At 39.1% G+C, this 18,833-nt stretch overlaps 1 protein-coding gene across 10 annotated transcripts in view; it reads left to right on the plus strand.

Moving 5' to 3' along the window:
* The window catches only part of TRPM3 (transient receptor potential cation channel subfamily M member 3), an 811,684-nt gene that overhangs the window by 678,668 nt on the left and 114,183 nt on the right, over window positions 1–18,833 (plus strand). For all 10 annotated transcript variants that reach the window (XM_040449362.1, XM_040449364.1, XM_040449371.1 and 7 more), the window contains one exon: window positions 1,838–1,910. In XM_040449362.1, coding sequence (XP_040305296.1) covers window positions 1,838–1,910 — 73 coding nt within the window. The remainder of the gene's footprint in view (window positions 1–1,837; window positions 1,911–18,833) is intronic.

Below are 18,833 nucleotides of genomic sequence, written 5' to 3' on the forward strand. Positions count from 1 at the left end.
GACCACAGCCGGACTGGCGGAAAGAGTTAAAGGGCTGGTGAGATTCCACTTCTGCCCCCTGAATCCTAATCCTGTGGATCTCAAGTTTTCTTTCCAATTCAGGCACCTGTTCCTGAGTTCCTCTTGCACCGAGGGCTGCTCAGTTCTTTTTTTATTTTTTTTAAATATGAAATTTATTGTCAAATTGGTTTCCATACAACACCCAGTGCTCATCCCAACAGGTGCCCTCCTCAATGCCCATCACCCACTTTCCCCTCCCTCCCACCCCCCATCAACCCTCAGATTGTTCTCAGTTTTTAAGAGTCTCTTATGTTTTGGCTCCCTCCCTCTCTAACCTCTTTTTTTTCCCTTCCCCTCCCCCCTGGTCTTCTGTTAAGTTTCTCAGCATCCACATAAGAGTGAAAACATATGGTATCTTTCTCTGTATGACTTATTTCACTTAGCATAACACTCTCCAGTTCCATCCACGTTGCTACAAAAGGCCATATTTCATTCTTTCTCATTGCAGGGCTGCTGAGTTCTAATCACAACTATCCTTCTAACTCATTTTGTAACCTGAAGCAAGTTACTCTGTCTCTGGGTACTGGACTAGATTTCTAAGGCAACTGATAGTTTAACAGTGGATGAGTCTCTGTGTCTGTTCTCTCCCTCATAGTGGCAAAACTTAGAATTATATATTAGCGGGGTGTGTGGATGGCTCAGTTGTTTTTGAGCATCTGACTCTTGGCTTTGGCTCAGGTCATGATCTCACGGTTTGTGAGTTCAAGCCCCACATCCGGCTCTGCACTGACAGCATGGATTCTCTCTCTCTCCCTCTCTCTCTGACACTCCCCTGCTCATTCTCTCCCTCCATCTCTCTCTCTCTCAAAATAAACAAACATTTTTTTTAAAAATTAATTATATATTAGCAAATCCTACAAAGTTTACTTCCCATGCAGTTGGAAACAAGCAAGCACTATTATTTTCCCATTTTACAGATAGAGAAACTTGAAGCCTAAAGTAGCTGAAAAAATAGTAATTCAGTATACATATACAAATAACCTTTTGGCTTCCTTACCTAGCCTCCCTCTGACTTGGAAAAAAGATCACTGTTACTGTTCAGCATTATTGTGGAACTGTGTATTAATCCAACAGGTTTTAATCCTTCATTGCTCTCTCTTTACTCTCCTTCCTGTTTTCCATCCCTGGAGAATACTTTTGTCCCCCTGGATTACTGCAAGGAAAGATGTTACTGTACTGTGTGCTTTCTCCTTCTCACAACCTGGAAATAATTGCTAAGTTATTCTCAAGGTGGTACAAGGTTATCAAGAGGGCTGGAGGATCTAGAGCCATCACAGTGTTGAAACCATTCAAAACTAGTGCTGAGGAGTAAGTGTACTGATGGCTACATTGCATACATGCATATACACACACATGTGCGTGCACACACACACACACACACACACACACATAGTAGGACCATTTACCAAAGGGCATACCAAACTAGCTACTTTTAAACACTTAATTTCTCAACTCATAGTTTACACATTTTTGCAAATCCAGCCAGTTTTAATTTTAAAACTGAAATGATAGAAAAGGACATTTCCTTTGTCTCTGGTTTCTCTTCATTGTAAACATCATTATGTAAGGTGGTCTCCGTTAGGAGGCTACTGAGACATCTTCCTCTTAATGAACTGCAGAACCCTTGAGTTGAATTCTTTCTATGTCTGCTTTCCCCGTGGTTAAAAATCTACCTTGTAGATATTAAGATAGTCTATGTTCAGATATGGTCTCACTGATTGAATTTCTGTTGGGCAAAAACATGCATTGCTAATGGTCACCTTGTCTCAAATTGCAGATTACGGTGTTTCGGATGGGATCAGAAGGACACCAGGACATTGATTTAGCTATCCTGACAGCTTTGCTCAAAGGTAAGAGTTTCTGTGTCCAGAGAGTACAAAAATAATTTAAATGGATTAACACAGCAACTTTGTCTCCTAATAGTGGATATAAACCCAAATGATACCATGACACATCCAATTATTGACAACATAAGGACTTCTCCTGGAAGACATTGTTCCTGCTATGAAATTCTTCTATGATAGAGCTGTCAAAGTGTGACTCAATTTCTTAAGTTTAAAGAAACTACCATTCAATCGTGTCCACTGAATCATAAAAATACATAAAGTAAAAGGCCAATATAGTATGTAAGACACTACATGACTGAGATTATTTAATAATTATTACCCCATCTACTTGCAAAAACCGTGTAATATGGCAGAGATGCTAGACGGATACAGAGATGTCATAATGCATTAAAATGGAAAGTCAAAATCATTGAGGGAGATGAAGAAATAAAAAAAAAATAAAATAAACTTGTAAGGGGATGTTAAATTTAACTGTAAGTTTCCTTGAAGTCAAGGCAAAAATAGAAAAGCCCTGGATTCTACGATTTTCCCTTTAGAAGGTGGACGCTTGTCCTCTTCTCTTGCCCCATGTTACCAAGCGGCCTCACTATGTGTGCTCATATTTGGAGCCATATCCAAGAGAAGAGTGGTTTCCTCCAGGCTCCACAGATCACAGTCTGCCCTTAATGTCCCTTAGTTAGGAATATTACACTTGGCCCATAATGTTCAGCATTAAAATAAGAGGAAGTTGTTCGCCCTGAAATGAAAACTAGAACCATAAGATGAAACAAAACCACAAACCTCATTGAATGTGGTTCCGAATTCGAGATGTCTCCCTCGTTCTCCCCAAGCCCCATACTTTGCCTGCTGCCTCATTTATCACAAGGTTGGTGACTGCCTGTTTGTGAGCCTTCCTGGATCATAAGCCTGTGAGGACAGATAATGTGTCTTATCCATTAGTGCTTCCTCAGCACCTCACATAATCCCTCACACATGGCAGCATTCAGTCAATTTTTGTTGAATAAATTAGGGAATGGATTACTGAATGAATGATTACTCAGTGATTACTCACTTAGCGATTGCTCAATGAATGATTACTCAGTGATTACAATTAACATTCCACAATTGAAATTCAGAATAGGAACCCACTGTATTCTAATTTCCAGTCTACCTACCCTTTTCCACTATTAATATTCTCTTGAATACCCATAATGTGGCAGCCGTTATGCCTAGTGCTCTTTTTTATAAATGCTGTAAACATTAATTATCGCAACAACGGTATTATGTAGCAGCTATATTTAATCCACATTCTACAGACAGGTAAGTGGAGCTACAAGATGTAAGAAACTTTCTCAGGGTTACCATGCTAATTAATAACGCTGAACTTAGACCCAAGTCTGTCTAACTCTTCACTGCACCACCTATGACTCCATTGACACTAGAAGCCATGGATCCCCTCCATGTATTCCCCAAAGGTGTATTTGCACATTCATTCAAAATCCCAATCGCATTTCAGAAGTTCACCATCCTGTGAAGTGGGTCATGTGTCCCAGGTTGAGAACCTTTGCTCTAAAGTACTTCATTCCAATGAACTAATAAATGCATGTTCAGGAGAAGAAGAATTCAGGGACCATGCATGGGCTGAATCACAGAGCATACTCTGGCCTCCATTCTCCATTTGTCAGAGATAAAATTAAAAGTTTGAGGTAAGAAATTCTCTGATATTTGCTATTCTTACAGAAAAATAATTAAAAGTAATAAAGCCAGTAACTAACATGTACTGAAGACTTGCTAAGTGCCAAACACCATGTGAAACACATGCATGTTAACCATATGCATAAATCCATTTAATCTTTACAAGTTTGATGGCCAGACTATTACCAGGCCCATCTTGAGATAAGGAAATCAAGACACAGAACAATTCAGTAACATACTCAAGATAAGTAGTACAGAAAGGCTGACCCCATAGCCCTCGCTTACGTTTACCACCAAAACATCTCTATTGCATTGATAATAAGAAGTGGAATGCCACATTTCCCACCTTGAAACAGAACTCAGCAAATGGAGAAGTGGGCCAGTCATTGGTTAAAAACATATTAGCCATCATAGTATCTTCTACTGAAAATATTTTCTTCCATGTTCACCATTCTGTCACTTCAATTTGTGTTTCACTTTTAGATCAGTCTTAGAATTTATTTGTTATCATATAGAATAGTTGTTTTCTGATTGTGCATGACAGACCATATGGAATACATTTTATATTATAACCAAGTACCTACATATGTTTTTAGAACTCAGGTTAAAGTACCTGAAATAATATTTACATTGACTGTGTGCAATGAAATTGGATATTTTCTATTCCATTCCATCCTATTCTCTTTAATGCTGATTATATCCCACTAACTTGATTTCATGACCCACTAATGGGTCATAACCTGCAGTTTAAAAAACCCTGCCATAGTAGATTAAAGGAAATTATGATTGCTCTAAGAAATTAACATTTCTAATCACCATAATGAACATTATTTATGCAACAGTTGATGCTAATGGGAATTTATGCCATTAAAAGATTGTGATGTGTCAACTCTATTTTGCAAAGGCTTTTAAATGCTTTCTGATTTTGACCCAGTTGATCTGTGAAGGATGTCAAGCATAATATGTTCTGCTGACTTTCTTGGAGACCAAGAGCATATTTATATCAGTTATGATTTCCTTAGTTTGTTAAATTATTCTTCTTATGTATTTTTTTTTAATTATGCCTGGGCATGAAACCTGGTTTAACACTTAGTTTTTATAATTTTACTTCTCTTTCAATTATCCCACGCATGAGGAATTTTTTTATAGTCAAGTTTTTATTCCCTCCATCATCTGAGAAAACCAGAAAGTAGATAGGAGAAGGAGGAGAAAGCCATGAAACTAAACACTAGTCCATAAGCCCAGAGTCCGGAGGTGGGGAGGGGGAAGGACGGATAGGAACCAGGTGGCCCTAGGGAAAGTCTACCTTTGCTGATCCCTTGTTTCTGAACCCACTGGGTTTTATTTCTTCAGTATCAGTATATATTAAAGCATACTTTTATAGGACACAGAATAATGACAAATCTATTCAAAACTGACGAAAGAAGGAGACAAAAAGAATGTTGTTCCAGAGATGCTTTTGACATCCAAAGTTGTTTCAAATGCTGGCCTGGGGTGGCTTTTGAGAATAAGTGATGTCACATTTGTCTTTCACAGCAAGATAACCACTCTCCAAGAGTGGTGATCTGAGGCTAGAAACTATACACCCTACACCCTTCTCCTCCTCTTCAGCTCTCTCCTCACTCCATTACATCTACCCAGGGGCAGCCAAGGAAAATGCAGCGAAAATGCAGGACACTGACTATTCAGATAAACAACAAATAAATGTTTAGCATAAGCAATGTCCCAAATATTGTCTGGGACATACATATCCTAAAAAAGCTGTTTATTATTTATCTGAAATTCAACCTTAACTGGGAGTCCTGTATTTTTATTTGCTAAAATCAGGCTTCCCTACTCAGACAGAGGAGATCTGATGCCATTAATATCTCTGGACTTCAGACACCTTGAGTGGTTCTATGGGAAAAGGACTCAAAAATTTAGGCAAGTAACCTAGTCCCTCTCCGTCTCCCCCCCCACTCAGCCTGGCCCTGCCTAAATCACAGCAACCAGAGACTCACTGGAAACGACCCCAAACTTCTGTTAGTAAACTATCCAGTGTTGACCAGCCTCCTGTCAGTCACCTTATCCTGGCTGACTTGTTCATGCCTCTTGCTCTGGTCCCTCTGCTCCAGGCTCAATAAAGCCAGAAAACATCTGCTCACAGCAGGGTCCCTTGACCCTCTCTGTGGATAAAATTACTTCCAATTTTTAACAATCTTTTCTTGTACACCTCAGAAGTCAAATCACATGGGTGTGTACCCTTCCATTTCTATGCATGCACTGAAGTATAGTATGTGGTCATCACTGTCCTCCATCAGCAAGAAATTCATTGCCTTTGGGTTTAATCTTCATTGGTAAAGAAGCTCTTGCATGGCATGGGAAAAGACCTTTATTGCTTACTTCTTTTTTTCTGGAAAGCATTTTCTAAAAGCTAACAGAGGGTGCAAAATGCTGTGTTCCTCCTCAAAACTGTCAAGGTCATCCAAAACAAGAGTAGCTTGAGAAATTGTAACAGCCTGGAGACGCCTAAGGACACATGAGGATTAAATGTAATGTGGTTTCCTGGATAGGATCCCCAAGCAGAAAAAAGAAGACTGAGAAAAATCTGAATAAAGTATGGGTTTTCATTTTTAAAAGTTTTAAGGGAAAAATGGGAGAGCTATGCTATCATATATTTTGGATCTGAGCAGAAGACATAGTGTCGCCAAGAAAACCATCCTTGTTTCATGTCAGAATGACAAAAAAGGAGACAGCATCTTATGGAGTTAGCTGCAAAAGTCAAGTGCATATGGAAGAAAAATACTGTACTATGTGCAGGCAGTATTTAAAGTGTCTGTACAAATCAGGTAGGCATGGATGGTAGCTGGTCACTATAAGAAACGATTAGAAATACCACTGAGGAATCTAAGCAGATTATTTGAACCCAGGACTAATAGGAAACAATTTGCATAAAATCCAATTTTCCTGTGGACTTTCACAGTCATTTCAGAGAAAATTATCCCGTTCCTCCCACTTAATTTTATGTCTCATTTCCTCGGACAAAATTAATGCTATCGATAAGTAATAAACTAATGAATTATGTACAGATATAAGTGGAGGATGACAACTTCTTTCTAACAGAATACATTTGTAGTTTTCTTGAAACTATGAGGAAAGAAGTTTGAAATAAAAATTGAAATGTCAAAAGAAGAGCCAGGCTGTTCTAACTTTCGCACATTCTCAAGAAAGCTATTGATTAGGTCACATAGAACAATGAAAATTGCTATGTTCTGAACCATTTTCCTTTAAAAGTATATCTTTACAAGCAACTAAACTTGAAAAAAATGTATACAAAAGGATAAAGTGTATATATGTTTTAGTGTTTTGAAGCTACGCTGCATGCCCCTCCAACTTTATTAACTAAAAAATGTAGTTATTATCACAAACTAGTACTGACATCAGTAGATAATTAGTCTTGCTAAATAACTCATCTTGGTTTTTAAATGGCTTAATTAATCCCTAGTAAAATAAAAATTGTGGCATCATCCTGATGTAGTGTACATCCAATAATCCTATGCACCAGGTCTCATAAGCAATTAGCATCCAGGAGTGTTTATTGAGAAGCTACTTGCTTGATCTCAGATGATTCATAAATAGACTTAATGAAATTAATTATGGCCTTGCTTTGAAGATAAAAAATTATTTCTGATTATATGTTCAATCTTTCCCGTCCCTCTTTCCTATGTGTAGGCAATTTAATAGAACACATGTATTGTTTTCCTTTTTTGAATTGTTTTTCTTTTAATAGTATTTTTTTTAACTCGGAATTGTTTACATAGACTTACTCAAGCCAAAAAAAGAGAGACATTCATGTTGATACATTAATCACATATGTGAGATGCAGATACCATAGTTACTAAATATTATACAAATGGAAGTAAATGAAATTTATCCAAAAGAGATCAACAAGGTCAAAATGTGTGGCATTATCACTTCATTTTAACCTTAAGGGGTGCCTGAGTGGCTCAGTCAAATGAGCATCCAACTCTTGATTTCAGCTTAGGTCATGATCCCAGGGTTATGAGATTGATCCCCACATGGGGCTCTGCGCTCTGCTTAAGATTCTCTCTCTCTCTCTCTCTCTCTCTCTCTCTCTCTGTCTCTTTCTCTCCCCCTCAGCCCCTCTCCCCACCTTGTGCTCTCTCGCTCTCTCTCTCAAATTCAAAAAAAATAAAGGGCATGGGGGCTAAACTGTGGGTGAATAGTGAAATATTTCAGTTAGAGACCAAATTCACTAGCTTATTTTTATAATGAAGACTCTTTACAAAAATATTAAATCCTTCTCTGCTTGAGGCCATCTTTAGTCTTCCTTCTGTCCTTTGATTTGTAAATCAGGCTTCCTCTGTGCACTTGTTGCCAGATGGCTCATTTTAGCCCTTTAGTCAAATCTTTAATGTAGAAGTCACAGAGCTGATTGACCATGAGCAGTTAGAGTCCTGGCATGGGCCCCAAAACCTATATAGATCAAGATATCTGCTTCCTTAAAACTCTCAGAGCTCTTACCAGGGCACTTAGCTACCAGATGACCTTGGCTGCACACCCAATATCTTAGTGATAAAACTAGAATGCCCACAACTTCTCTTAATGTAATGGCAAGAATCAGTGTAATTGGACACTTGTTTTATGTTTAAAGATTAGATCACCAGTGGAATTTGATTTCAACCAGGAATTTTTTTGCTTACAGGTGACAGAAACACAATTCAAATTAGCGCTAGCAAAAATAAGTAACACAGATTTGTGGATTCACATGACCAGGAAGTTGAAGGGTAAACCGAGTTCAGGCCAGGCAGGATCCAGGGTTCCAATGACATCATCGGGGACTGTCCTCTCTCTCTCAACATTAGTCTGTACACCTGTCACACACAACAGCCATCAGCAGTGCTAGGCTCAGACCCAAAACCAGCTGAGTAAATCCATTAAATTCCTGGCAATTACAGCAGAAGGGGCCCAGGCAGAACTTGCATACGTTTGCCTTAAAATCAGCACCCACCCCTGAATTCATCACCACAGCAAAGGAGATGGGAGAATCCCTGTGATCCATGACATGAGAGAAGGGATCAGCTCTACCAAGTCACACAGTTGTGGGTCCCCCCACCCCAACACACACACACACAAACGATTCTGTAGCCAGGAAGTAGGGAAGGAAAGAATGCTGGTAAGACCAGAAGCAACTTGAAAAATACACACACACACACACACACACACACACACACACACACTTCTCTGAAGTACTGAGGGTCAAAGAGCGTCAGACTTGTCTCAAATGCAAATGCCTCAATATCTATATACCAGGAATAAATTCTTCATTCCATAGACAAAAACAGAAACTAAGTCAAATGAATACTAATTAAGGCCCAGACATTCACCCAAATCACACTCATAAAGTTTACTTCAGGTGGACCTAAATACGTAACTTCTTAATATTTTCCACTACAGAATGATTATGCATTATTATTATAGTCAATATTACCTTTTTAAATTTTAATGGTCTGTACTTGAGTATTTCTGCCAAAAATATTAAAGGAAATCACATTCTTACCCCCTTTTTTCCCCCAAGACCGAAAACTGTTCTCTAGGGAAAAAATGGTTCTGTGAAGGCCGGTGGCCCCAGGCTTTCCCCTCTGGGCTCCCTCCATGCCATCCTGCACTGTTGCCCCAGCCCCTCAGGATAGTGCTTGTCACAGTGGGACTGCCCAGCAAGTTCCTGATAATAGTGACAATGATGCCCATAAGAGCATCACTACTCCCTGTTGATCATACTGCTTACCCTCCCTGAGACTCAGTTTCCTTATCTATTAAACCCAGATAATTATAATACCTCTCCCACAGCTGTTGTAACCATATTAATCGATAATGCAAGTCAAGCATTTAACCCAGTACCTGGAAAAATCTGTTTCATGATGGTCAGACATGATGGTCTGACTGATGAGGACAATGTCAAACGAGAAATAAGGACGAAAACCACCTCTGTTTTACTCCCCACCACATCCACACATACACAGCACCTAGGATGACATCAATGATTCAAACATTATTTGTTAACCTCATGAATGATCAATACACATTAAGATCAGATTGGATATATATTTAGATCTTAGTGCTTTACTGGCTGTGGTATTAACTAGGTTGCTTAACCTCTGTATATATGCCTCAGTTCCCTTCTCTGTGTGAAAAAAAAAAAATCATAGCTCTCACATGGAGGCACGTAAGGAACACATGAGACAGTGACATTGGAAGCTCCTGGGCAGACACTCTGCCTTCTTTATGGCAACTACCTTACATCTACTATGTTTATACCTTTTCCCTTTTCAATAGGCTTTAAAAAGTCCTAGGGAACTGGGGTGCCTGGGTGGCTCAGTCAGTTAAGTATCTGGCTCTTGACTTCCACTCAGGTCATGATCTCACAGTTCGTGAGTTCAAGCCATGCATTGGGCTCTGTGCTGACAGTGCAGAGCCTGCTTGGGATTCTCCCTCTCTCCCTCTCTCTATGCCTGGCCCCTGCTCTCTCTCTCTCTCTCTCTCTCTCTCTCTCTGTCTCTGTGTCTGTCTGTCTCTCTCTCTCAAAATAAATCAATAAACTTAAAAAAAATTTCCTAGGGAATTGGCATATCCCCTATGTCCAAAATCCAACAGAATCATAAAATGTTAAATTTGAAAGGAGGACCCATAAATCTGAAAACAATAGCAAATGATAAATAAATTTCAAGCATACATGTAATGATCCAAAACAGGTACACACACACACACACACACACACACACACACACAAGGACTTTAATCTTGAAAATTATTGAGACTATGCTAAACTGCCTTAAAATGAAATTAATTTGCTGGCAAATTTATTTTCTTACAAATCCAAGCAGATCTTAAAGCAATAACAGAGAGCAAGGTAGATAGCAATTTTAGACACTTGTTTGTCTCAGTAGGAGAATGAAATAAAAGACCTTAAATCTTTTCATCCCGTTATTTGTATGTTTTACAATTCACAAAGCATCTTCACATAATTTCATCATCTAATCTTTGCAACAACTCTGTGGAATGGTTAGCAGATGATTTATCTCCAAACGGAGACTTTCTTGGGCATGGAAGTGAGAAATACTGATAATTATGCCAGAAAAACTAGAATAAACCAAGAATATCCAGGTAAACTGGGGAAATGGATCATCCTGATTATAAACCCACCTCCCACAGGAAGTTTCTGGAGGATAAGGATTATGTCTTCTTTGACTTTGTATCCAAACACCCAGAAAAATGCTTAACATACAGTAGATGTTTTATATATATATATATATATATATATATTCATATATATATTCATATATATATATGAGAATATATATGATGATATATAATCATCATTGCAATAATTCCAGAAAATGTCCCAGAACTCCAGAACACACATTTCTAGATTATAAGGACCCACTGAGTGCCCAGTACAATGGTCAAAAATAAACCCATATCAAGTTATATTATAAAAACTGCAGAACATGGGAAGCCAAATATATACATATATATATGTAATATATATTATATATTATATGTTATATATTATATGTTTTACTGTGTTATATTATAAATATCATGTTTATAAATTGTATTTAATATAATCATAAAACTCATAAATTATATAAATATAAATTATATGGTATTTATATATACATAACTTATATACGTATATAAATACTATATAATGTACTAAATACGTAAATACTATATATGTATATAAATTCTCCTATGAGCTTCCAAAGAAAAAAAACAGCTCAAATGCAAAGGAGCCAGAATGCTTTAGACTTCCAAACAACAGCATAGAAAGCTATTGTGCAATGCCTTAACAATTCTGAAGAACATTTATGTGCAATCTAGAATTCTATGCCTAATCTACCAGCCGCTTGTGAAGGTAGAATAGACGTTGTCACACGTGAGTTACCAAAACATTTACTACCCATGAACCATTTCTTCAGAAATTACTGGAGGATATGCACCACTGAAATGAAAGAGGAAACCAAAAACAAACAACAACAGAAACAGAAAACACAGAACCTGGAACGCAGGAGCTGTAACCCAGGAGAAACGTGTTGGCCATCCCTGGCTGAAGAGGAAGGGACACAGTTCTGCACTGGCCACAAGAGACAAAAGAGAAGCTGCCATCCCTTCCGAAGACTCAAGCCTGGAATCCGCATAGTGTCTTTTCTGCTGCATTCCATTGGCAGAAGCGAGTCACAAGACCAGCCCAGGTTCAGTGTGAACGCTGGGTGATAAATAGTTCCTTAGAAACTGTCTTCACGGGTGCCTGGGTGGCTCAGTCGGTGAAGCATCCGACTCCTGATTTTGGCTTCGGCCATGATCTCTTGGTTCATGAGATGGGGCCCCAGGTCGGGCTCTGCACTGACAGTGCAGAGCCTGCTTGGGATTCTCTCTCTCTCTCTCTCTCTCTCTCTGCCCCTCCCCTTCACTCTCTCTCTCAAAGTAAACAAACATTAAAAAAAAGTGACCTCCCCTTGACATGTTTAGGAAAAAAAAAAAAAAGAAAGAAGCTATCTTCAAAGACTATCTGCCATGGAGAACCAAAATAATCAGCCATGAGAACAGAGTGGTTGCCTCTGGGTAAAGAGGCAGGGAGTGATGAGATTTGTGATTTTATAACAAATCTTGTAGGAATAGAGGACTCTTAGTGCTGTGCATGTTTAACCTTAGTAAAAATGAGGTACAAAATGGATTACGTGGTTCTCAGTGAAAGGGACAGAACAAGTAAAAGACAAAGGAAGGGCAAACAGAAGTTAGGAAATCATCACTGCACTAATTCCAGAAAATGTCCCAGAACTCCAGGGCAGGCATTTCTGTAGAACGCTGCTAAAAATCGCACTATGGAAGATGCAGAGATTTTATTTACTCATCCGTGCAAATGAATTCATTTTTGTCATACCGCGAGCAAGCAGTATAACCCGGTAGAATTTTTTTCTTTTATTCCCTCTGTCTTAAGTCGATAACGTTTCTCGGTCTTGCATATTGTGTGTCATACGGGAACACTTTTACAAAATTTTTTTAACGTGTTAATGGCCGACCTTGTGACCTACTGGCTTCTTTTATTGCAGAAAGGGCACAATAAAGAGGACTCGTCCATTGAGCTAGGTTGGCAAAAAGAAGGAAATGGCACAGTGCTTCACAATGTATTAATCAGAAGCCATATAATTTCATTTGTCCTCTTTGACTGCATATGTTATTAGGACACAAAGAAATAGCAGCAAAATTTACTGTAGGTACTCCCGGCAAATATCATCACATAGACAACCTGACTTTGCAAGGTTTTTATATAGTGTTGGTCCATAAAAGTTGCGCCCCCTAGCTCTGAAATGAAACCAACAGTTTTTTGAGGAACCTCCATACTGTTTTCCCACAGCGGCTGTACCAGTTTGCACTCCCACCAAAAGTTTAAAACTGAATAAAAATCTTATTAATCCTGAAAATCAAAGCCTTCAGAATAAACAGGATATAAAAATCTCCAGACCTGGTTCATTTTGCCCACACACATGTACATCATTGTATCCAATCGATAACATCCTTAAAGTGTATTCACAAACTGTATCTTTGGAATTGCATAGTTTTGATGCACCTATACATTTTTTTAATAATAAAGCCAGATAAGTAAATAAATAAATTTCCAACCCCAAAGGGCTTGACAAACAAAAAATAAAGAGACAAAAATTTTAAAGAAGCTGACAAGTGAATTTTGGGTACCATTTGACCAATTTTGACCCTAATGATAGAGCATCAGAGAATATTCTGACTTCCTTCATTCACACCCTGTGGGTTGTTTTATGATATGAACACAAAAACCTGTTTGCCAACTTCTTTTTGTGAGTATCATGAGTTCAGTAAAATTTTCTAAGTTCCTATGAATTAAAAAAGAAAAAATCGGCTCTAAAATCAGACTGCCTGGGTTTGAAGCTTGCCTCTGGCACTTCCTGGCTACCTCACCTTTGACAAGTTTCTGTGCCTCATTTTCCTTGTCTTTAAAATGGGGATAGTGACACATAGTTGGTTGTGATACTTTAACACATTAACACCTGGAAGCAGTGCCTGGCATGAGCTAAGCATGAAAGAAATATTAGTTTTATTGTCTTATTTACTAAAGATAAACTGAGAAAGAAAACCCCTATCTTCCTGCAAAGGGCTCTTTAACTCAGCTGTCTGTTTTGTCTCTTACAAGCCAAATGTGGATTTCTTCCAGCTAAAGTTAATCCAATTTTTCCTGATTTCTTTTAATGTTCTCCTGGGAGTCTACCTAAAGTTATTTTTACCAAAAGGAGATAGTTATCATTGAGGGCAAGAAAATAGAGCAAAGAATAAGTTATACACAGACCTCATCTACTTCTTTATGTGCATGTTTCAAGCCTTTAATTTGGTTTTTTCTCCAGGTAGCAGCCACATTCCTAAGAGAGGCCCACGGGGGTAGGTAGGCAGTTCTGCTCTGGGAGACCATTGAAGGTGTATCCTAGCAACCCAGTCACATGACAGGGTCTTTCAGCTAGTCTCCTTTCGATTTTGTGGTTCTCATATTGGTAGAGAATGTGATGTCTTTAAATGAACGGATGGTTATGTTTTCACGGACCGAGACCCTATCGCATTTTGGTGCAACATTTACAAATAGATTGATGGAAATGAATAGAACCCAAAGATGCATATTTAAACCAGACAAGATTCCGCAGATAAAACACAGAAAGGTCCAAAGACCCCAACAAGAAGAAATGTTTCTCAACTAATACAGAGATGAGTGGTACCATGCTACACATCACAACATCATGGTGCCACTAAGGACATTACAAGGGCTGCAAATCCTGGCTCCTCCACCACCCCAGTCCATCAAACAGGACCACACTTGAGCTATCAAGGTCAGATGCCACACCTGACATTTTTGTTTAACAACTCTCCCAAAGGGAGTCCACATCTCCATTTCCAACCCACTGAAATATTTAGTGACCCTCAGGGTACTTAAAACAAAAACAAAACTTTCCTCAAACACTGAATCTCAGGTCCCTAAATAAACATTCTCTGCAATATGTGCCTTCAGTGCCATGACATATTTGGGATGTTTTACTTCAGTGGGCCCTAACTCTGCTCTGAAAGCCCCTTATTCTTCAGTCGTCAGCCTGTGGCCCATCCGCCATGTTTCTCCATTCTCTTCAACTCCTCACTCCTTCTCACTCTCTGCAGAGGGCATCCCCTCTTACTTCACTTAAAATATTTGGTTGCATCCCGGCTCCCTTTTTCCCACTCATGAATGTCAGTAGCTCCACTCAGCCTCATTGCATTCCCTCCTCACCCCAATGACCTCTCTTCTTTGCTGACCAACTACTCCCTGGCCTCCATGCTGAAGATCTCATCCATCATGTGCTTGCTCTTGTCTCCCTCTCCAGTGGCTCTTTCCCTTCTCCCATCAGCACATTCAGGCTCTCTGTCACCTGAGACGACCCTGGCCCTCTCCACCAAGACCCTCAAGGAAGCATCCTAGTTTTCTCCTCTTGACCATCCAGCTCTGAAAGCTGGCCTGACTTTCCACCAATAGTCTTTATCCTCCACTTACTCTGTTTTCTGAGCTCACTGGCTCACTGTGAAGATTTTTTTCTCACACAGCTTTCAGTACCCATGAAGACCCCAAATACTCTTCTAAACCCCAACAATTATCTTCTGGAACATTCAGCAACTTTTCACAGTGTTGACTTTGCCTATTTCTTATGCAACTCTTTTTTACCCTGAGGGAAGGCCTCCATTTAAAGCCTGTTCTACAATTCCCTCCATCTCTCTAAGCCTCTGTTTTCTGATCTTCCAAGTGGGGATTAATATATTTGCTATACAGGGTTTTTGTGAGTATTAAATGAGATGATAAATGTAAAACGCCTAGTATGTGATTGGCTTTCAATATATGGTGGTAATTATATTGATTTTTACCTTTCCTTGGTGTCAGAGACACCAAGTGGGTGCTCTACATTTCTGAGCACTCCTTTGTCTCCTTCTCAGACCCTCTTACTTCTCACTCTGCCTTCTGTCAAAATTATAAAGTACCATGGCTTTAATTTTTTTAATGTTTCTTTACTTTTGAGGGAGAGAGAGACAGCATGCAAGTGGGGGAGCAGAGAGAGAGGGAGACACAGAATCTGAAGCAGGCTACAGGCTCTGAGCTGTCAGCACAGGGCCCAACACAGGGCTCACACTCATGGACTGTGAATTCATGACCTGAGCTGAAGTCAGACACTTACCCAATTGAGCCACCCGGGCGCCATGGCTTTAATATCATGTCTGCATGAATGACCTCCAGATTTTTCTCCAGCTCCAGCTTCCCTCCCTGCCCCTTTTTCTATTTGCCTACTGGACAGCTCCCTTGGGTGTCACTATGCACCCCAAATCCAATGCAATTAATTGTCTTTAAATATACACACATTCTTTAAAAAATTGTCTTTTCCCAACAGTTGATTTCTTCCTGACTTCCCCATTTATGTTCACACAGCCCCCATCCTTGGAGCTATCCAGGCTCAAAGCCTCCATTACATTTTTTTCTCCCTTTATTCAAGCAAATTCTTACTAACTCTGGGCATTTTTGCCACCACAATATCTTGTAGGTCTATCCCTTCTTTTCCTTCCTTGTTCATCATCCTTAGGCCTTCAGGACCTTTGACCTGATTTATTTCAATGACTTCTTATGGTTTTTGCCTGCTTCTTACTGAGCATATATATCCCTGCTTGTTCTCTATACATCAATTACAGGAACACTACTATTGTAAAGATCTGACCAAAACAATCTTCTACCTACAGAATCCTTCAGGATATCCAGTGCAAACTTGACAACACAAATTCATCAGTCTCTTATTCTAGAAAGCTTCAAAAACCAATAATGAAAAGGGAAGAAAAAAAGCAAGCTAACTCTATTTTTGGTAAAACTGGGAAATATTCCAAAATATTTGTAAATGCAAGAGCTCTGTGGGAGGAAAGAGTAAAAGCTGGGGAGAGAGAAACTAGCAGTGGCAATCTTCAGGAAGTACCGGAATGTAATTCCTCGAAGTGAGAAATGCTCTAAGGTGCAAAGTTCTCTCCTTTCTCTGTAGCAGCATGTGCAAGAACTAGAGTGAGTTCATTGGTGACTCTTGAGCCTGACTTAGCCCATAGAAACAGGGGTGGTGGGCTACACATGGAATTTTGCAGATAAGTAATGTTTGCAGCAGGGAGCTTGTCTTTGTGGTAGCTGAGAAGAAAGCCTTCCAGTTGTGAAGAATAAGTAGCCTGGAATGCTACTCTGGGCCCATTATAACCCAACTCACTAGATGATAAATAATAAAAAAGCAGTTAGCATATAGATACATTCTATAAAAAATAACAAAAGGGTGAAATGTATGCACAGAAGAATATCTGTAAAAATGTTTCCAGAGAACAGATGAACCTTATGAATAAATATTTTACCATGAACTTTAAAAAAATTAAATCGCAACAAAGCACTTTATCTATGAAGAAATACTTCGAAGTTGGAATACCACAATTCAGGTAAGAGTAGTTGAGGCAACAGGAGGAGATATAACGTGAGTAGCATTCAGGAATCAAGTAGAAGGGAGGACATGAAATTATCACAGAATTGCAGAAGAATTGAGAAAGGCTGCAAGATCAAATATACATTGTGAAAAAGAAAACAGTACAGGACACAACGTATAGAAATGAAGGAAGGGAATGGAAATGAAAACCAATGGAAATAAAGAGTTAATTAAGATTAAAGAGAAATTATATTTATAGGAGACAGAAAATGGAGATCCAACATAAGCATAACTGCTATCTCCAAAGAAGAAAATCAAAGTAATGGATCAGAGAAAATATTTTAAAATACAATTTCAGAATTTTTTCCTGAAACAAATTCTGAAACTTTGATCTAGATATTGAAAGGGCCACCTTGAACCAGGAAAGACTGATTCAGAATCCCCAACAACTAGACACAGCCTACTAAAGTTACTGAGCCTCAAAGGAAATAAAGATGACTTTGGGCCACCAGGCAAAATGATCAAGTCTTTCATGAGATTAAAAAATCAGGTTGGCGGGGCGCCTGGGTGGCGCAGTCGGTTAAGCGTCCGACTTCAGCCAGGTCACGATCTCGCGGTCCGTGAGTTCGAGCCCCGCGTCGGGCTCTGGGCTGATGGCTCAGAGTCTGGAGCCTGTTTCCGATTCTGTGTCTCCCTCTCTCTCTGCCCCTCCCCCGTTCATGCTCTGTCTCTCTCTGTCCCAAAAATAAATAAACGTTGAAAAAAAAAAATTAAAAAAAAAAAAAAATCAGGTTGGCTACAAACCTTTTTATATTAACATTCAATGCCAGCAGATGATAGAGCAACAGATTTTGATATCAAGTCAGTGTCATTCAACTATCAAGACTATTGAGAGAAAAAACAAACAGTTTAAAACATTCTAGAACTCTAGATGGTCCCCATGACTTTCTCTTGGGAAAACTCCTAGAGAAGATGCAGCCTACCAACTAAGAGATCCTTGGGTACACTCTGGCAAAATCATTAATTGTAACCATTGATACTAGAATCTAACAGAACTAAGATAAAAACAAAAACGGCACTTTGAGTAACAGAAAGGAATGTAAGTGTCACCTGCCTTGCACAGTAGAAATAATGCAACAACAAAAAGAAATTAAGAAGAAGAAGGATAGAGATAGAGGTGGTAGACATTTTGACTCATTATAATATCTGGATCTTTGCCTACTAAAATAAGGAATATAACTTAAGACTGACAATTCAAATATTAGTAATAGAAATGTAAGCATATTGAACAGAACCAGTTAAAACACTAAAAATATGGTATGTTCTAAAATGGAATGGTGGAAGAGAGAAAAGGGAGAAAGGGTGCGTGAACAAGATTAATCATTGTTCACAGTAGAAAACTAATGAGTGTTGTGTAAAGAAATAGAATTAGGAGTCCCACACCAGACCTACAGAAACAGAATCAGCATTTAAAACTTTTTTTTTAATCTGTATTTACTTTTGAGAGAGAGAGACAGAGTGCTAGCGGGGGAGGAACAGAGAGAGAGGGAGACACAGAATCTGAAGCAGGCTCCAGGCTCCGAGCTTTCAGCACAGAGCCTGACGCGAGGCTCAAACTCATGAACCATGAGATCATGACCGGAGCTGAAGTCGGCCACTTAACCATCTGAGCCACCCAGGCGCCCCAACAGAAGCAGCATTTAAACAAGAAACCCAG

The sequence above is a fragment of the Herpailurus yagouaroundi genome, unplaced genomic scaffold (genome assembly GCF_014898765.1).
Source record: "Herpailurus yagouaroundi ecotype Mexico unplaced genomic scaffold, PumYag 199, whole genome shotgun sequence".
NCBI classification, from domain to species: domain Eukaryota; kingdom Metazoa; phylum Chordata; class Mammalia; order Carnivora; family Felidae; genus Herpailurus; species Herpailurus yagouaroundi.